The sequence below is a fragment of the Artibeus jamaicensis genome, unplaced genomic scaffold (genome assembly GCF_021234435.1).
Source record: "Artibeus jamaicensis isolate MK-2021 breed Jamaican fruit bat unplaced genomic scaffold, CSHL_Jam_final contig_935, whole genome shotgun sequence".
NCBI lineage: Eukaryota > Metazoa > Chordata > Mammalia > Chiroptera > Phyllostomidae > Artibeus > Artibeus jamaicensis.
The window spans coordinates 2,051,548-2,073,768 of NW_026522016.1; the positions used below are offsets into that span (position 1 = coordinate 2,051,548).

The 22,221-nt window shown below is 32.7% G+C and overlaps 1 protein-coding gene across 1 annotated transcript in view; it reads left to right on the forward strand.

Moving 5' to 3' along the window:
• LRP1B (LDL receptor related protein 1B) overlaps positions 1 to 22,221 on the forward strand; it is a 1,762,610-nt gene that overhangs the window by 1,737,731 nt on the left and 2,658 nt on the right. The window contains exons 89-91 of the mRNA XM_053655128.1: positions 11,192 to 11,268; positions 19,318 to 19,408; positions 20,341 to 20,485. Coding sequence (XP_053511103.1) covers positions 11,192 to 11,268; positions 19,318 to 19,408; positions 20,341 to 20,485 — 313 coding nt within the window. The remainder of the gene's footprint in view (positions 1 to 11,191; positions 11,269 to 19,317; positions 19,409 to 20,340; positions 20,486 to 22,221) is intronic.

Genomic DNA, 22,221 nt, shown 5'->3' on the forward strand with positions numbered 1-22,221 from the left:
AGTAATTTTATTAAACTTCAGTTCTCTTTCCCATCTTCATGATACCATCTAAAACTACCACAAGGTGTTTTCTGAATGTTCTAAAACTCAGGTAAAATATCTCTCAAAATTAAGAACTAAAGAGGATTAATTTACCATCTTAACCTTTTAGGAAATCTTCATTTTATGTATTTTCAATCTCTTCTCCTTGTCTTCTATTTGTTTGTTGACTTTATGATGGAACTCTATCTGAAAAATGAATAGAAAATAGGAAAGTGAAGTGTAGCCTTTGACCCTGAGGGTCTCTGAGTCTACATAAGGAAAAAAATAAGCAAGAACGAATATAGCAGGGAATTTGAGTGTTAGGGCTTAAATGGAGTTTGTGAAAGAGACGTGGACAGGCAGATGATCCTGAGGAACATAGAATGCGTACCTAGGTATTTGAAATTTATTCTTAAGCAATAGACGGACACTGGTACTTTGACATACCAAGTATCAAAGCCAAGTGAATGTGTTAGAAAGGTCTAGATGACATAGTGCTCTGCTGGAACGAGAAGCCATAGGTTTGAAACAGTAAAGCTTGAAATGAATTGCAATGTACAAATGAACAAATTTTTTTTTCAATTAAGAAAATAGATCTTTAAAAGTTGTTTTTTGGTGAACAAGGCTCAAAGAAGGGCCAAGGGATAGAAGACCTTATTCCTTGAGATTACAATTTGTTTTGTTTGTTTAGTTTTTCTTCTTGCCACTTTCGTCACTTCGATGTGTAAATGCTGACAGCATCTACTTCCTAAGATTGTTTTGATAATTAAGCGATGTAATTGATTTAAATAACATAGAGTATTGTCTTGAACATGGTAAACATTCAAAAAATAAGTAAAAGTAAAGTCTTAAAGCCCTTGTAATAGACCACACGTAAAATGCTAAGAACCTGTATAATCTGGGTATCTAGGAATATGAAGAAAAATAAAGTGTGGATATTTTTAATTGCTTGTTAATGGAAACAATGCAAAATGTGGATAAGTAAAAGATTAGTTGTACAATGACGATGATAGTAATAGTGGTTACAGAGAGAACTACAATAAGCAAAGCCCAGCACAAGTCTTATGAGGGTAACACAGAAAGAAAGAACTATGTTACCCTAGAAAACACACACAAGAATTAGCTTTATAAACATTTCCAAAGTAGTTTTTAAAATACAGAAGGACGTAAAGTGAATATCTTATATAAATACCTAAGGTATATTCATTAAGAGAGCGATTTGAATTAGGCATTTTGTTATTTTCCTTGGTTTTGTAATTGCCCCAGTGTAATTATTTTATTAAAAGTTCAGCATTATTTTCTAAATCCTTTGGGTGAGTAATCTGTAAGAAAATGTACAGGTACTACAGAAGCCTTTGTTGAAGCTTTCCAGAAGATAATTAATGAGTGCTGTTTCTGTCACAAATTTTAGAAAGGTAGAAATTATTCTTTTACATTACAACAGCTAATTAAGGCCTTGGCTTTTTGAAATATCAGCCTTGCGCAAAGAAGACTGTGGTGTGCTTCGCCCTGGTCCTGCTGTCAGGCTGAACCACACTCCTGCACGTGGACCAGTGACCTCGTCACCCCATAGAAAATATTTACAAAGAGCCCAAGTTGCCCTGAATGATCGCAAACAGACCACAACTTTTCAGCAGGGGTATTGAGCAATTCAACTTTAGCAGCCTGTATTGTCCACATTTCAAGAGCCAGGTCATTACATGGTTTTTATCGGTTTTCTGCCACTTGACATATTTTCAAAGCACAAAATGTGAAATGTACATCTCTTTTGGAGCAGTAGAGGGCAAGAAAAGCTGTCACATCAATTTATGTCCTGTATGATCCCAGGTAACAAGTCATAGCTTGTTCTAGCTTTTACCACACTAGTCATGCCATGGGGGAAATTGGAATACAGATATCACATTTTCATGTATAAGTCCAAGGTCCGTTTTGTGCTTTGAGAGTACAAGTGACATCGCCTAACAAAGAACAGTTATTACATAGGTATGGATTGGGCAGCTGTTCTTATGAAGCTTTGATATATTCACACAATTTTCCCTTAATTTGTGGACATGTTCTTGACCTTTAAGCAGTTAATCAGAATAACTAAAGAAAACAAACACAATACAACTACATATTACTTTCATTTGTGTAATTGTAACTTTTTTTAACAATTAAAAAATGTCTCCTCTATTAAACTTCTTTCCCATATGTCAGTGCTATAAAAACAATCACATATTTCAGATGGTATTAACAACAAAGGTTTATTTCTTGGTAATATTCCAAGTCAAGGACAAGTCAAGAAAACTAGATCAGCCAATTGTCTCCATGTCAAAGTACCCATTACATAAACACCTTTAGAATTTTTATCATGGAAAGAAAACAACCATTTTGTAGTTGTCTGCAGCCTGGGATAAGATCAGAAGTCACAAAATTAACATCATTGAAGATGTAAAGTTTGTACATGCCCAAGTTGGTGGAATGTGCTCATCCATCTAATTTTATAAAAGGAAGAATAAATGAATGAATGGAGGGAAGCAGGAGTAGAGGAAGTGAGGGAGCAAGAGAGGGATGAAGAGAGAGGGAGGAAAGGAAGAAGGAAAAAGGAAGGAAGGGAGGGAGGAAAGAAGGGCTATTACTGTGGTTCTAACATTTGTAGTGTTTTCCACAGTGGATCAATATTTCATTTTTTGAGAAATGTCTGATTTATAACTAGCTGAAAGTGTTTTCTTAAGAATGGTGCTACACAGTCTTTATAGAATAGTGAATGACATCTATATGACATTTCCATCTGTGTATATGTATTGGTATGTGTTCAACCATGCACTCCCCATGCTTTCATGAATTTATTCACTCATTGTCGAAAAACAAGCATTGATATGCCAAACATACATATTGACCATGTGTCAAACACCATTGAAAAAAATTACAAAATAAAAAGACTGAATGGTAGTAACTTACTGGGAAGTTGATATTGATATTAATTCAAGGTCCCTTTATAAATTATAAGTGTTTGGTTCTGGAATGCTTTGGTATTACTTTTTGGTGGATATGCAGTAATCTTGTAAGTAGAAAAATGACTACAATGAAATACCAAAAAGGAGATGACAATTTATATATCAGAATCATATTTCAGTGATTTAGGCTATAAATTAAAGTGGCTAGTGTCAATATATCAGTGCACGAGCACTGCAACTGAAAGTAAATTAAATATGTTTAGAGAATTAGAATAATATATTATATTTATAAAGACAAATTGTATGTCTAAAACCTTGTAATAATACTTCCGCTATTCTTATCATTCCTCCCAATATGTATATGATCGATATACCTTAATCAATACTTAATATTGAAGTTGGATATGCCAGGCATCCCCATCATAATGTGTTTTAGATCTCATCACCCTAAAACACAAGAAGTTCTAAGAATTAGGAAGGGGGTTCAAATTCTTTATTAGTTACTCCTGTTTTATGCTAAAACATAAAGTATTCAGGGAGGAAAGTAGGTACTTGTCTGATTGCTGCTCAGCATAAAGATTTTTACAACCACCTGCTTGCAGTGGTTCAGTATGTGTTCAAGCCAATTTTGGAATTGACCATTCATCTTGGCATCATGGAGATATAGAACTTTCTACTGGAATTCAGTTTTTCTCCCAACCTACTTCAACTATAAAATTGTAACCACTGTTTCTAGTGCCATAGCCTACTTTTATGTCTTCAGTTACATCCACCATATTACTTAATACTAATTTTATATTTTCTTTTCCCTCTTATTTGATGCATGTAATGTGTTCAGTTAAGTAGATGTTGCCAACTCACTCTAAAAAACACTTATGTTTTTCAGATTTGCTTTCGATAAAATTTCCATTTATGTGAGAATATCTAGATAGTAAAAGCTTTCCAATACTAGAGATTTCATTTTTTAAAATATTTATCCAGTCATCATTCCACACTTCAGTGGCCATTTCTGCTCAAGCAGTCTGCACAGAATTTTATGTTTAAACATGTCTAACTTAAACCATCCAATTTTAACAAACTCCACTTTATAGGTAATTCCTTGGCAACCTAGATCTCATCTTTTCTATTTCTCCTTACTCCTTAAAATAGATTACTTAAATAATTTATTTTATTTATTTCATGGCTACTACTTCAATTGAATTTTTTCATTAGTTTTTAATTTTTCTGAAATAATTATTGGTCAGTGTTTATTGAACATCTCATTATCTTTTTAACTTCACTACATTAACACTGCTTAAAAAATCCAAAACTGTTTTTGACCATGTTCTCTTCATATTAAAGTAAGATTATTTTGTCTTACTAGTGTTATTAGTACTATATAACAAAATGATTTAATTTAATATTTTAAAATTATGCATGATGTTATTATAGAGTTGAATCCAGTGTAATTATGGAAACAAACACAAATTTAAGATACTACCTTAAGTTTTTTGAAGAAAACAAAATGAGGTAATACTTGGCTATTGCCATACTTCTCACATGAAATGTGAGAAGTAACAATCAAATTTGGGTAGAGAATAGTACTGAATAAATAGAAATTGTTTATTAATGTTTTTAATAGTATCTTCCTAAACATCACTTCCAGTGACAGAATATTAGGCATTACTGACCACAGGTCTGAACCATGGTGGTAAATTCTTACAAATTTCCTACAAAAAATGCATTTATTTCTTTTTGTTCAAACAATATTTTGACTTTCTTATTAAGGGCCTAGTACTCCCCTTGGCACTAGAGAGTAAGGAAAATAATTTCTTGCTACTCCTGAATTGAATGGGAAGGATCATGGCATTGTCACAGATAACAATGATGAATAATAACCCCTATTTTATTTCTGCCACTAATTAGCTATGCTCTTTTGGGAAAATCATTTGAACACAAACTTCATTTCACATAACAAGTAATTCTAACTCATGCATTTTTATAGAATTTGAATGTGTATTTTTCATGTAAAATACTTATAAAATCTGCCACAAAATTCAGCACACATTAATTGAGGATTATGCAAAATTTCACATCAAATTTAGGGTAGAATATGTTTAAGGCATGTTATAAAAAATCATGAATCATTGTATATGAAATAATAGTTATCTCAAAAAGTAGAACAAGAACAGATGAAATAGTATTTTTAAGTAAAATATATAAACAGGTGAATAAATATCAAAATATCTGTTTCAGATGCAATAATATATTTTTGCATTTTATGATACTACTATTTGGCAGGAAAAGGGGCTGAGAAGGGGCTTGGGGCTATATCCATTGAGTGCAGAGCTTCAAAATTAGGTATTTCAGAGATACAAGATAGTGGTGGAGTAAGTGAAAGCTATGCTCACATCTTCCCAGGACCAAACTGCAATTACAACTAAATTATAGATCAATCATCCTGAGGAACCAACTGAAGACTAGCTGAAGAGGAGTCTTTTAACTAAAGATTTGCAGAAGAAACTACATGGAGACTGGCAGGAAGGGCAGAGATGAGTAAAGGGCCAGCCCCACTCCAGTGTGTAGCAGCTGAAATTATGGAGAGATATCTCAACCGTGAGGGGTTGCCTCTGAGGAGCGGGAACCCTAAAATCCAAGCTAGGCTCTCCAGTGCTGGTGCTACGAAGAAACCCAAAACCTTAATTCAAAGGAATTTGTGTATATGTACCCCTATGTTTATTGCAGTTATTTATAATAGCCAAGATTTGAAAGCAGCCCAAGTGTCCATCAGTAGGTGAGTGGATAAAAATGCTGTGTTATATTTACACATAAAATACTACTAGGCTATAAAAAAAAAAAGAAAATGTACCCTTTGTAACACCATGGGTGGACTTGGAGAATAGTGTGCCAAGTGACATAAGCCAATCAGAGAAGGACAAGTACCATATGATTTCACTTATATGTGGAATCTAATGAACAAAATAAATTAACAAACAAAATAGAGACAGACTCATAGACCGACAGATGTTGAGGGGTAGGGCTGGTTGTGGAGATGGAGGGATTGAGCAAAACGAGACAGAGAGAGAGAAGCATCATAGAGACCATGAGGACAGACAACAGTGTAGTGATTGCCTGAAGGAAAGAGGGTTGAGGGAGGAGGAAGAAGGCAAGGGGGGTAAATGGTGATGGATGGAGACTTGACTTGAAGTGAACACACACTACATTGTACAGATGATGTGACGCAGAACCGTGCACCTGAAACCTGTATAGTTTTGTTAACCTATGGTGGTACCTCAATAAATTCAATAAAAAAACATCTAAAAATTAGGCAATTCATGCAAAAATTAGCTATGACTCAATCCCCAAAGAGTAAACTTTTCCAAATTAATCAGAAAAATTACTTTACAAGTGATGTTTATTTTTTTTAATTTCCTTCCCCTAGTATATGGATACATTATTATATAAATCTGGTGGACATAGATGTAATTACATATTTTATTTTTTACTGAATGAGATTTTTGAAGGACCAAAATAGTCATGGTACTATGCACAACTACTCTAAGGATTCTTTAACTCCTGTATGCCATTTACCCCCTCTGTAGACAGAAGGTATGTTAAGAGAATTTTCTTTCTGAATGTCATCATCATCATGACTAATAAGGGCAACCTAACACTTATATGTAAGAGGAGTGATTCAATTTCAAAGTGCTCTAAGGTTCACCTTTGAATTTTACTTAGAAAAGTTTCATGACCTATATATTTAATGAAAAAAAGGAGCAATTATTAATCTCATTATTTTATACCAAAGTCTTCCCAAAGCAGGCAAACTCTAGACCACCTTTCTGCAAAATATAATGTGAATGTAGCCCAGATAAGCTGATCATCATTCCAGTGAAAGATAGTACCTAATATTTTAATACACCTTCAGTGTTTATAAGATCTGTCCAGAAAAAGTCAAGCCACTGTTAATATAACAAGAGCGGTTTGCACTAATTCAGACAACAGGGTATCCAAGAGAAATGATGTAACTGTTATGTAAAAAAATAAAGCAGAAAGTAAATGCAATTATTTAAGAACACGTAGACATTATAGGCATGTATGTACAAGGTCTGTCCAGAGAAATTCCAATCACTGTTAATGTAACAAGAACAGTTTGTGCAACATCAATGTAACCTGGCAGCCAAGGAGAGTGGGCTGGAATGTGCATGTGTGGACAGTGATGACCTCACTGTACTAGTTAGTTGGGGCTAGTTATATATGCTGAACTTATTTTCATATTTAAAAATGTTTATTGTGTTTCCTAGTGGTATTTGTTACACTATTGCCTTTACACAAAGATATTTTCCCGTGCCATAGAAAGTTACAAAAAACAGATAATATTGTAACTGTATAATAACTTCACAGTTTGTGAAGGACATAATAAATGAAATAACAATGCATATTATATAGTAACTTTCATGTAAGAATTGGCTACCTAAAACAAAAACCCACTCAGTTTTTTAGGCAGATCTTTATGTAAAGATCTTCTACCCATGTTAATTATTTCTTTGAACAATCATGCTGGGCATGCATGTCATTTTCCCATCCTAATATTTTTGTAAATTGTTGAATAATATTTTGTATGAGAACAATGTCTATGGAAACATAACAGAAATTCATCTCAAGTATTTCTTGAAGTGTGATTTGTTCATTGCTTGCCTCAGAATCTCTTTGCTAAAAAGCCTATTTCTGGCCATAATCCCAACCTGCCAAGTTAAAATTTTAATTTTAACAATTTTCCTAGTTTGTTAATCATTAATCTGATCTGTAAGAAAAAAGAAATTTCATAAAATATAGCTAAGAACATTTTGTACATATAGCTATGATGAAGTGAAAGAATGCACTAAAGAAAACAGTGTAGCAGTAAATAATCTTTCTTTTTAATGTTGAATGGCCTACAGAAGAAGGGAAGAGGTCAAAAAGAATGTTAAATCAATAATGCTTTACCTGGCATCTATTGATTTTGAGAAAGCACTAGGACCTTTATCTTCATTTGGTGATATGAAGAAAGAAGGATAAAAAAATTGTTTAACTAAATAAGAATGTTTCTGCAATTCAACAATACTTAGTTAACACTCATGAAAGTGTTTAAAATGGTAAATAATTCAGAGTGGTATAGTGATCAATACATAAGAAGAAGCTGATTTTTATTATCCTAAGGTTTAGGGCAGTGGGAAACAACTGTAGAATAATTTTAAAAGGAATGATATACATGTGCTTATCATTGTGAGAAAAAAATATTTCTTGGGTGGGCCATACAGGACTAACCTGAAGATAATCATCCAAAAATGAAAAGAAGGGAGCATACAGATTAAAGATGACCAGGGCATGGACTACGGCTTTTGCTTGAGGAATAATGAAAAAGAGACAGATGCCAGAGATGTTATAGTCAGCATGATTATGCAAATGATTCAGTGGGGATTTGGAAAGGAAATTTTGATGATCGCACACATGCCAAAACTGAAATGCTCTGCCTTTAATGGCTTTGATCATTGTAGTCTACTCAGAGTGTGAAGATTTATGCATTTCTGTAAAAATGTTAAAAAATACTTGGTTTTAAATCAACCATTGGAAGACAAACTTGTGGAGCAGCAAATGCTTTAAGTAGTAATTCTGTAGAGTGGGCAACAAGAGTAATGATATCTGTTTGATTTAATATCTCAAAAGAGTATTTTTCAAGACTGGATCAAATGTAGAAGAATGAGACATATCTTATTTTATCTTTGGCCATAAAGCACCATCTAATGAGTATTGGGAATACTACAAGGTGATCCTCAGATGATTAAGAAGCATAATTGTTAAAATTAATAATTTCCTCAGCACAGTCTTTGAGAGTTATTTTACTCTGTAATAAGTAAAATATTTCCTGAAGATTAAGAATTTAAACATACATCTATTTGAAAGAAAAGACCAATATGGCCATTAACAGGTTATTTCTGATTTATTATAGTGATTGCAAGCTATAGATAAAATAGGAAATTAACCAACACTTAACAAATAGAAACTGCCCTACTTAAATAATTTCAGAGTTTGGAATAAGAATCACACTATCCTTATTTATTTTTTTGTATAAAAATCTATCTCTGTTTTTTTAAGTTCCAAAGTCACACGTTTCATAACTCCATAGAGTACATTCTATTAATATCAGAACATAATCTATTCAGTGAGCGTTTCACCCTCCAATTTCTGAGCAATTTCACATTCCTGAGCAATTCCAAGCATTTCAGTGTAATGATGAGTCACAGAAGTTTTTTTCTTTGGTAACATAAAGTTTATCTTCGGTCATTCTGCTTATTTAACATGAACTCTGACCTAAGGTATTGTCTAATCAAAGAAGGCAATGTAAAGGGCAAATTTTGATATTTTAACAAACAATTCAATATAACATAATTTCGCTGAAATAGCTCTGTACTCAACAGCTACATAATAAATAACTAAAGCAATCAGCATTATTCTTTTCATTGGAACATGTGAAACATTCTCAATGTCAGTTAGGAAGACTTGACAAATCTAAAACTATACAAAAACAAAAAGAATTTTAGAATGATCAGAAATTCACTCTAATAACATGTTTGAAAGATCTTAATTATCTGTGGACTGTGGCAAGATTTAGGAACTTTGGAGAACTGGAACAATTTCCCAGATCACTCGTCTGCAAACCACAACCTAGAAAGAAAAAAATGTTTTTTTAATACTTGATCTTAGCCAAAAAAGACTGACAGGCAATAAGAAATTATATTTTTTAAATTAATATTTTATTGAGTGCCCACTTTATTATAATTGTTTGAAAATATGCTAATTTCATTGCCTTACTTTAATCATATAGACAGAGTTAAAGCCTTAGCCTTATAATTTATTTATCTATTTTAATGATTTACTTGTAGTATGGTACATAAGTGCAATGTGTAGGAAATATTTATGTAAGCCGTTTTATAAAAACTGTGAACAAAAAGTTAGGATAATGTAAGTTATAGCCTAATCATAGTGTATGATATTAACTTTCATTAAATCATGCTCCATACTCATAGCTTTACAATATCATTATTAACAAAATAACCATATTTTGAACAGTATTGTTATTTATGCTAAAGTTAATATATGCATTTGTGTAACATATTTTTTGTTTTCATGATTTGGGTCACTAAGCAATAATGATTTTATGAAATTTTGCACTTGTTTTAGAGCAGCCAAGACTGTCTTCACGAACATCCCAAATAATGCACGTGGCATCATGGCAGCCTATCTAAATTGGCTACGGCAGAATTGGGAGAGACTTTGAAATTGCAGTTATTTTGATTGGCTATCATGTACAAAATGCTATACTTGGAAAGTTTCTGGAAGCTGCTCATTTATCATGTACAATTGATATGATGGTTTTTGATAGTCATTTTAAGTAAGAACTGAAACCCACTAAATGGCTGCTCTGTGAACTTTCTCTGACAAATGCACAGAGGCATCTTGTGTTAGCCAATAAGCATTGTTCAAAATAACTAAAACAATTCCAGCATTTATTTGATGCAACCGCATAATTATATAGTTGTGATTTATGTTTAAATAATGGATTTTAATCCTAGCTATCACTTTAATTCTCTGCTAGATTTCTCATTGTAGTGTCAGGCTGCCTATATAAGGAAGACCACTTTCCCAGTGAAAACACAGGCACATTCTTTTGATTTCATAATAATCGAAGTATGATTTTAAATGGAAAAGCACTCGATTTTTCTATCTGTGGTTAAGAGAGTAAACATTCCGCAGCTTCAGCTATGAGACGTGACCATTTGCTGGTTGGTAGCTAGTTTCATTTGGACTCAGAACAAGCAGAAAAAAAATTTTGTCAATCATAGAAACCTAATAAAAGAGGATTTGCTTGACAGGCAAACTCAATTTTATAGTGGTTACTTATAATTTTCGGTTCTTCTCAAATTAATTCCCAATACTTAATTAAGATTTCTATTTTGCTATAAAATGTGGTAATTTTTACATTAACATAAAATAAAGAAAATTGACTATAGAGCTAAACTTTAAAAAGTGCGTAAACTAGTGAAGTCCAACTGAAGTTGCCTTCAGCATAATAACAATACACAGGAAATTAGCAGATATCTCAACCTAATATTCATTAATCTGAAATGATTGGGTCCTCTATTTCATTTGGTAGAAGTTGCTATGTTAGCAGACTTGTAGGTTGTTATTAACTGAATTTTTAAAAATATTTTCAGATGCTCCACCAATTGGTCAGGCACACAGTGTGAGAGGCCAGCTCCAAAGAGCAGCAAGTCTGATCACATCAGCACAAGTAAGTTCCTCAAGTTTACATCCTGGGTGTTCAAGGTAGTGTAAGAATCATTTTTAATCCCATTGTTAAGGGAGTCAAGTCTGGAAAAATGTCCTTTATGAAAGTTGGCAAGAACTGCCCTGCATTCCTGGTGTTTTTGAAAGATGAAGCTCTGAACTCTCACTTGACAACAGGATCCAGCAATTGTGTTATCTTTTAGGTGGTGAAGTTTATCTCAAACCTTTGCACTTTTCTTAATGCGCATCTGTAAACCTAGCATGAGATTTTCCCAGAAAATGCATTTTAGCTTAAAAGTCTACACCTATCACAATGGACACAAAATGCTCAAGGAAGAAAAATAATTTCATGTTTTAATTAAAGCAAACTGTGTTTTCTTAAAATGCTTTTTAATATGTTGTGAAAAATCAGATTTGATTGGTTAGTCTTAAGTATAATTACAAACCATTCTTAATAAAAATTATATCTGGTTTATTACTTCTTTACCTTAAAAATATTGGTTTAGACATATATTAAAATGTAGCATAACATTTCACAACTCTTTTTTGTGTCACTGTGGTCTGAAGACTGATCTCTGATATGAAAGTCTGTTTACATCACCATCATGCAACTGTTTTCCAACAACTTTAATTGACTATAAATATTTTCAAAACAAAAGTATGAAGGAAAGTTTCTCAATTCATACCTATTGATATTAATTTGATCATAAGTGGAGAACTTTTGAAAAATGTGTAATATCTATCAAGCGGGTAAATATATTCTTGATGAGGGAAAACAACATCCCTGATTGATAAAAGTTTAGCAATTTTTCTCTAGTCCTTCACTGCTGATGAGAAGGTGCCTATGAAAACAAATGAAAAACTTACTCTGGAGTTTGAGAAAAAGGCAAGAAAAAAATATAGAATTTTTTTTATCCTAGAGCAGACTTCTAAGAACATTGCTCAAAGACAGCAATTAGAGATTAATTTGGGACATTAATTTAGAGACAGTAAGCATGAGCATCTTTGGGGGGGGATGGTACATAAGTCTAGAATAAATAGGCTTGACAATAAAATTTGAATTTGGAGCAAGTCTGTAGCTCATCTTTGGTCATGAAGCATTTTAGGTTACCATGGAATTAGTGTGTTATTCTTAGGAAAGGGAAAGGGGAGGACATTAAGAAAGCTATGGGCACATAATTATAGGAATAGAGCACTAGGATTCAGAGAATTGAAATTCCTCCTCTCTCTTCCTAGGAGCCAGGGTTTATACTGTCCTTAAAAATAATTCTGAAGGCATACTAACTGATACATGAATTTATGAGCTAACTTTAAAACTCAATTATTATTAAGGACATTTTAAATAAGATAATTAAAAAATGAATTTTAATGCATTTTAAGTTATCAACCTGTAGTTGGATATGTAAGTTGAAGATTATGAAAGCAAGGTAATTCAGCATTTTGTTCATGGTAATTTCTCAATTATATTAGATAAATGAGATATATAGCCTTTTAAAAAGTCAAAAGTAATTTGTAATATTGATAAAATCTCAAAAGAAAGAAGAAAAGAAGAAGAATGTCCATCGAATTTTCATTTTTTCTATAAGTTCCATCCAACCATCCAAACAGAAAAGTTTGGTGTTTGGAAAATGGTATGGAGAAAGGTTGTGCTAAACGTTTTTAAATGGAGGGTGATGTCTTCAACTATTTGTGTGGGCAACAAACTCTTATAAGGGGATGCCTCAATTATACTCAACACTCCTAAAATAGTGAACAAGCAGTTGTAACCTTTTTTTCCGAAGGTTCTTACGTCCTTTCTTCCTTCACTGAACAAAGTCATTAAATTTAATGGAAATGTCAATGCACATTGAAAGGGCTGTTAGCTATGTAAATGTCATATTATTCAGATTTGAGCAAAGCTGACCAAATAATGACTCTATAAGAAGATACTTATCATAAGACGTTTATACAATACTTAGAAAAACTTGCCTCAATAAGCCTGAAAAGAGATTCTTAAACTGATCATCCTGAAATAGAAGGGTCATTTTCATTCTGTAGTGAAATCCAATGGTTTTGAATCGTTGTGAAAGGTTCCCTGAACTTGGGCAGGTATTATTTTCCCAGTAAGAGATATGGATACTTTGTTTAGTATGTGTTTTTAAATCTGCGTTCCTGCTTACAGTGAAGTGTTCCATAATCATTGGACCTTGGAGTAACTCTGAATAAATATACTGCCTCTGTGGTCCTAACTACTGTCAACCAGCACAGAGATGTACCTTTCTAATTGATGCTCTGCTTTCTTAATCTTCTCCAAGTAATCATACTGATGTTTTCAGGCTTTTCCTGTTTAAAGTCTCTGAAAATCAGCCTGTAAAATCAAGCAGATCTAGTATCTGCTTAGGCTACAGTTTAAAAAGCTAGTCTGACTCCTCTGAAGTTATTTTGAAGAGTTTTAAGCTAAGGCTGATAAAATATTCATTATATACCCCTATTTTCATTTGACACATTGGGAAGGAGTAGATATTCAATGTTTGAATTAGCTATTTGTATATGCTTCAGTTAAGGAGGATAAAATAATACTCAGCAGTATATTGGGGCAGTAGAGGTGGGGCAGTAGAGGTGTGGTATTTTACTGTAGTGACCACAGAGATATAGTATCTACTAAGGTTTACGTGTGTCTCCTCTTTTCCTACTCTATCCCTATCTCTCTTATATCATCATGTTTTAAAACAGAGAAGAAATTATGTGATACCAAGGAATAATAAATTTGCAAATATATAGTGAGAACTGAAAATGCAACAAAAATGCCTTTTTCCTAATTCTTCTGAAGCAAACATTTGTCAAAGCTCCAAGTGCCCAGTACTATACCAGGTGCAGGAGAAAGGTCAGTGAGTAAGACACACAGCGACTCCTCTCATGCAGCTGAGGTTCTAAACAGCCATAAAACACAGGAGGAAACAAACAAGTCAACACGCACATTTATAAAGCAGTTGTGAGTTTTGGTTAATTCTGTGAAGGAAGCAAAAAAGAGGCAAATAGAGAAAACAGCAGGGGACAACTGAGGTCAAGAGTCATTTATCTGAAGTGATGATACCTAAGCTGAGGCTTAAAGGATTTAAATGAAGAGGAGAGGCTCAAGTGTTCCAAGCAAATAGATTAGTAAGTACAAAACCCCTGCAATGAAAAAGAGACATATTCAAGAGCCTTATGGAAGACTAGGGCACTGCCATGAAGGGGACAAGGGTAAAGATTAATATCCAGGACCACGATGATAGGTCACTGGAAGGTCACTGGAAGGATCCCATTCACTAAGTTTGAAAGGTGAGATTTTCTTCATGAATTTTTTTAATCTTAGTATATGTGTTGCTGAAATAAGAATTTCTTTGTGCTTTTGAATGCTACAATTTATTGAAGTACCCATGGAAAAAATCTAATCATAAATATATATACATATATATATACATATATACACTCACATTTACATATATATGTAAGCATAAGAGAATATATAACATGTCTAAACAGGTCAGTTGTAATGGCATAACTTATATTTATATTTTCTGCTATAAATTCAACCAATAACCAAAAGGTTCTCTTGTTTTAAACTCTATTACTCAACGTTTCTAGTTTCCCTCTTATTTCTCTTGAAGCAACAGTGTCTTCTTAGTGAGGTGTTTTTTTTCTCCTTCTGGTTACCACTATATACACTCTTCCTTGTCAATCAGTAATTCCTTAACTCAACTCCATGTTGATTACCCTTAAATTACTACCTTAATCCTGTTTTTTCCCTGAGTATGAGTCCTGTATCCTTCCCACTGCACATCGCTATCTGTTTAGGTATTAGTATCAACATGAATAGCAATATGTGTATTCCACAGGAATTTCAGGCTCAGCATATCCCAAAATGATCTCATCACTTTCCTCCACTCAACCAGCCAATTTCATGCACCTTGTTTGGTCTTCCTATGTATAAGGATGGCTAAAAAAAATATCTTTACCTAAGCAACACGTAAGTGCTGCTCTTAATGTTTTTTTCTCTCTCAAGTCAAGTCAAACATATAAGTAGATATTAATTTCTAAAGATTCTTCAACTCATCTTTTAAAAAAATTAGTGCAGTGCCCAGCTCACTGACAGGACTTATGCAGCCCTTCAGAACATCGCCTTTGCTTCCTCTGTGGCTGGCTGCACCTTCCACCACTCTTTGTTCTGCACATTAGCCGGACAGTTGTTCCACAATCTTTTCTCCTCCAGGCCTTCGCATTTCTCTTCCTAGATTAATCCAATATCTTCTCCTCCCTTCTACCTGCATTCTCATTCATGAAACTAAAGAGACACATCCCACAAGTATCAGAGGCATACCTGTCCTCCTCTATCCCAGAACTGGTTGGATACCCCACTATATTTCCAGAACAATGCATAATTTTCCTAAGGTAGTGTTTATCACACCAGGTTAAATAAACCCATTTCTTTGTCATCTTAAAACATGCATCCAAAATATACATCACACATGATGTGAGAGCAGGGGCAAATGTGTCCCCAGTGTAAAGTAGAGTACATGGTGAGTGTGTGGGACACAGCCACACTTAAAATACATTTGCTAAGTAAGAATCCAGTGCACAGTCCCTGTAATATCCTAGGAATTGTGCTATCTGCAAAACAAGAGATAAACAGTTCATGTCCTCAAATTGCAATAAACTGATTTCCATAATGTGAAAACTGCAAAAGCAGGAATGCACAAAGTGCTATGGATATACATACATATATAAATATAAATACATATTTACATGGGTATATACATATACATATATATACATACAAATGTGCATATTGATTTGAGAGAGATATATAAAAAGACAGAAACATTGATTTGTTGTGCTACTTATTTATGCACTCATTGGTTGAATCTGGTATGTGCCTTCACCGGGGATCAAACCCACAAACTTGGCATATTAGGATAACACTCTAAGTGACTGGGCTATCCAGCCAGGGCTGGAATATATGTTTTTAATGAAGTAATAAACTTTTATGTGGCACTTTCTATGTAATAGACATAATCCTACTTACATGACTATGAAGTAAATAGTAACAATGACACTCACTTTATATGCATTTAAACTGAAACAAAGATAAACAATTTTTCCAAGGACATATTCAAACATGGAAGGTTTGAACAGAGTTAAGCTAGCTTCAGAGTTTATTATCTCAGCTGCTATGCTATGCTGCCTCCCTCATGTTAAACATAACAATTTAATAATACAGTTCTCTTTCTAACAGAAAAGTATTATATAATGAGGCTTTAGAACTACTGGGCTGAGAAAGACTTGCTCTATTTTATGTGAGAAGTTCTTTGAGGTCTCCTCTCAATCCTTAATAAGTATAGAACGTACTTTTTAAAATCATTTTAGAAAAATTAACTGATAATATACTATTAAAACATCCTCAATTATATATTCTACTTGGAAAAATACACCCATTTTGATAAAAACCTATTTTATGAGTCTAAAAATATTGTGTGGTTGCCAACAGTATCCAGCAATATTAAGTATGTTACCTTTTTTATAACTTGTCAAGTTGTATTCTGCATTATTTACTGACTACATTAATTAGTATTGCAGTTACTTTGATTGGCTATATAAATATATTAAAATCTAGGCTCTTAGACAAAGCTCTATAATGTAAGAGATTGGAACTGCCATGTGTGATGGGAGAATAAAATAAAAAAAATTCTTTGTTTTGTAGCATGCATGATCAAGAACATTTCTACTTTAAAGGAATAAAAGACCCTACATAGGCAAATAAAATAAAGTTTTCTAAATAGTATACAATTGCACTGAAGAGCAAGTGAATTTTTATACCTTAACACAAATATTGGTATTTAATACATACCAATATATTACAAGTTTCAGTGGAAAAAAAGATAAGTACTAAAGTAAGGATATTTATAAAGTTATTAATCACTTAAAGTCATTGTTTATGAAGAAACCAGCTGTTCACTGGTATTTAAAATTTGTGAGCAAATGTTAATTATTATCCAATGCACCAGATTCTCTATGTTAATTAATTACTAATAAGTTATACATTCACATAAAGTTCACTGTCCTGAAACCAAGTGTACTTTCCTAAACCACATAGTATAAAACTCACTAAGCTGCATAGTCTTGATAACAACATAAAGAAATATTGTGAGGTTTTCATCTTATAAATTGACTAAAGAAGGCAATATATATAATTTTGAAGATTCAAATTGAAATATTATCTTATATATGACATTTCTTAATAAAGATTTTTCTGGTATTTTAGTAAGTAATCTCCACTATGTATTATGTCACACAGATGTTTTTCTGGCTATAGCTATTAAAACTCATCTGTACTTCTATTTAAAGTCCCTAAGCAACTGTTTATTTTGCTTAGTATTACTGTTCATTTCTTCCTGTAATATTTGACATGCACATGTATTTGCAAAGGAAATTAAAATATTTAAAACTTAAAGTTTTATTCCTGAACCATTTAAGATTTCACATTGAATTTCAAGGTTTGTTTGATCAGGCTGATTTGACTGAATCAAACAAATGTTTTTGTTTTTGTTTTTTTTCCAAATAAACAAAGCCTTTGTCTCATGGGCACTAGGCATTTGTCTGTTGAAACAGTTAACATTAGATATCTGATAGAGCTACTTAATACTCTCCTGCTATCAGCGACCCTTACCTTCTGTTCTTCCTGCATAAGTGATTTGTAACCCCAACGGTATCTTTATGTGGATCACAGTATCATCAAGTACTGTCTCCTAAAAAGAAGAAGAAAAAAAAAAAGATCTCTCTTTTGCTAACCCAGAAATGAAATAGAGGGCAATGAGTCTCAGTTTTGCTTCTGCCCTATGCTCAGATGCATAAAAACTAGTATTCAGCCCTGGCTGGTGTAGCTCAACGGATTGAGCATGAGTCTGTGAACCAAACAATCGCTGTTTGATTCCCACCCAGTCAGGGCACATGCCTGGATTGCAGGCTGGTTCCCAGTGGGGGTCGCAAGAGAGACAACCATACATTGACATTTCTCTCCCTTTCTCCTTCCCTTCCCCTCTAAAGAAAAATAAATTAATTATTAAAAAAAAACTAGTATTCAGTGTCTCTTATCACTTTTTGAAGATCTATTTCATAGATCTCTTATTCCATTTTGAAGATAGGTGACACCACCTAAGACCATTCTTGTAAGTACATGAAAAAATGGCCATTTGTAACATAAGCTAACTCCCCCAGATATTTTTTTTTTGCTGAAACTGTTCTAGACCTGGAACTTGAGAAAGAGAATCCTTTTGGTCCCCCTATTTTGTTGAATTAAGCTAACAGCCATGTGTGGTTGGAATTCTTGTCTCTGTTTTATTGGTGAAGAATATGAGCCTAATTTTATATTTTTTCACTGCTTTAAAATGTACTTTTTAGTATCATACTTAAAAGTACTTTTATATACCATTTAATATTTCAATGGATATATAATATTCAGTGGGTCAAACCTCAAATTTTACAATAACTATTCAGGGTTTCTCTTTATGTAAGTTGTAAAGCTGACATTTAGGTCTGGGGCCATCCAAACCCAACATTGATGCCCCTTTTGTTTTCCGAGCTGCCATATAACCTGTCACCTGTACTTTTGGCCAAAGAATGTTTATAGCTAGTGGAACAAAACTAAGAATGGGAATATGACCAGCAAAATTGTGTAAACATGTGTTCAGTCATAGCTGATGTGCAAGGAATTACTGGCATTTACATACATCATTGCAAGCTGATGTGTGTGGCATGGGTCATACTCAGACTGACAACAAACTCAGTGTTTCTAACCTCAAGACATTTAGTTGCAATATAAAAGTAAACCATATCTAAAGAAGCATTTTCAGCAGATCAAGTGTTCAGTAGGAAAGTGATGATTCAATAATGTACTTTTGAACTAGAAATATAGGTATTTCACCTAAGCTTTACTTGTATTACATCAATGGTAAAATGATTTGATGTGATAAAACATTCAATTATAGCAATCTATATTTTATGTTTGTGTTTCTCTATTCATTCATTTGTTTTTCAGGAAGCATTGCCATCATCGTGCCTCTTGTCCTCTTGGTGACTTTGATAACTACCTTAGTAATTGGGTTAGTGCTTTGTAAAAGAAAAAGAAGGTGAGGCACAATAATTAATAAATGTGTGACACAAATAGTTACAGAAGCAGATTTTTGTTTAAATTTCTTAAGAATAGATTATTTTATCTGAAATTTTATTGTTTTCAAACCATTTACCCCTTTATTTCATTTTGGGTAATTGTAACTTAGACAACCCTTCCCCCATGTTATGTTGATGAAATATCTTCATTCATATATTCTAACAAAACTAATGAAGGTAAATATTGATTAAATTTTTTGTAGATTTTACATATGTGGTAGTTTTTTCCTTGAAATCTCAAGATATCTGAAAAAAGATCTTATTATATTACTGTGTAACATTAGTAATATAAATACAATGATATTGAATATATATTATGTATCAGAAATTGTGATTTAATTTAAAATTGTGCATTTATTTATTTTATGTATTACTGGAAGTGTCACTATTTCAGTTCATATAAATATTTACCTTTAACTATCCAGGAGTATGCTGTCTGTGCTAACCATACAAAACTAAGAATGTGTGACTCAGTTTCTGAATCATGTAAAAGTGGACTTTAGCCATATGATTGGGGGTTGAAAACAATCGATTTCAAAGTTTCTTTATCACTCTTTTTTAGGGATGGTTTTCAGTAAAATAGCCTAAAGGTAAAAGTTAAAAAAATAATTAGTGAATATGTAGTTTCAACTAAGGTGGAATTAGGTATTTAGAAGGAATACATTCCAAGGGCAATTGTTCAATCTAGTTAAAATAATGACAATGATATAATTAATTTAGAAAAGTAACATCACATTAAGGTATGTCCATTCCTCTGTGACATGAGTTTGAATTCATTTATTTTTAAACTTACCATTAGTTACATTAAATTAAGTCAATAAATCTACAAATTATTCATACACCATGAATGTGATATTTAAATTCATCCTTAAATAATGTTCACATATTCTAGGACAAAAACTATTAGAAGACAACCTATTATAAATGGAGGAATAAATGTAGAAATTGGCAATCCATCTTATAACATGTATGAAATGGATCACGATCACAATGATGGAGGTCTCTTAGATCCTGGTTTTATGATAGACCCAGCGAAGGTAAGTGACCACTGACGTGCCTGAGCACCATCTCTGTAGTACGGTTCTAAATTTCATCAGAATTTCTATTATCTTCAGTCATAATGAAGAACTTTCAAATGCATTAAATGTTGTCATCTCTTCTAAAGAAAAAAAATGAAATTATGGACTTCATTCACTGAAGCATGAAGTTAGCACCTGTTTTGGAAAATATATGTTTATTTATTTACTTAATTTACAAACATGTATAGTTTACTTAAAATAATATCTTATTCAAACATGTTGAGGTGTCAGCACATTTAAATATATAGCTTAGTATAAAAATACTGTCTGAAATATTTTAATAATAAAAGAATACTGCCCTGGCTGGCATAGCTCAGTGGATTGAGCGTGGGCCTGCGAACCAGAGTATCGAGGTTCGATTCCCAGTCAGGGCACATGCCTGGGTCGCAGGTCAGTTCCCAGCAAGGGACGCATGAGAGGCAACCATACACTGATATTTCTCTGCCTCTCTCCTTCCCTTCTCCTCTAAAGATAAATAAATAAAATCTTAAAAGAAAAAAAGACATGACTTTGATACATATAGCCTAAAAAGCTACATCATTTTTTAAAGTTTCTTTTAGTTTTTATGACCGTATGCTCATATTGATACCTTTTAAGAGAAATAAATTATAGAATATCCAGATAAACTTGCAAATATTCACTTATCTGGATATTTTTCATTATAGAGCATTTTGCTGACTTAATAACATCAATTTGATATCGTGAATGTCATTTTTTAACTTATTCATTCATTTATTGAATATTTATTTATTTTCTGATATTTTAAAGGTACTGAGCCCAAAATATATATTTATATTATTAACAATTATAGCGACCCGTTTATGTCCAAATGGTTTTATACTCATAGCAACAGCAGTTCTCAAAGAAGTTGACTTAGGTCCCTTGCATTTAATCTAGTTCTGAATCCATTTAATCAAATTCTTAATCTAAGCCTGAAATGGCCAAGTATCCATTTCTATGAAAATAAATCAGTCACTATTGCAGAGGTATGTTTTATTTCACTATCAAAGGATACTACAGTTATTTTTTTCTTTTTTAGAAATAATTTTATAGTTAGTATTTATTATTCATTCAGTGTCCAACTTTTACATTTGAAATTGTTCATGGGATAAATTCTTATAAGTACCATTGTTTTCTACTTGAAATTGAAAAAGTATATATACTGAACACATTGTTATTTGATAGTTATCTATGAAGGAGAAAGACATCTTAAATAATAGACTACTGATATTTTTTGAATTTTTCTTAGGAATAAGAACACAGTACCTGTAAGTATAATATGAACTGATGAGACCATATCAAAGCACACTTTTCATAAGAAGGAAACTTCTCATTTTCCCCATTATTTTTTATTTCTTATGATAGAATTAAGCCAATTTTGGACACTTCAAGAGATTAGCTTTTTAGTATTCCATTTAAAAGTGTCTCTATATTCGTAGAGACACCTAGCACATAAAAATAAATATTTATTTACTGATTAGCTGGATGATTGACTAAAATTATATTAAGTGTGACTAAATGGTTGATTCTAACTGGCTCTGGATGTTTGAAATGTAAATATGAATTATCGCCTAAAAAGGAACTGTGAAAAACATAGACAGACCAAATAGTTGTAATCAAATTTGAAAAGCAGAGGGTCACACCAAATCAACCTTAAGGATGACATGTTTTTCACAGAATGTTCACTGTGTTGG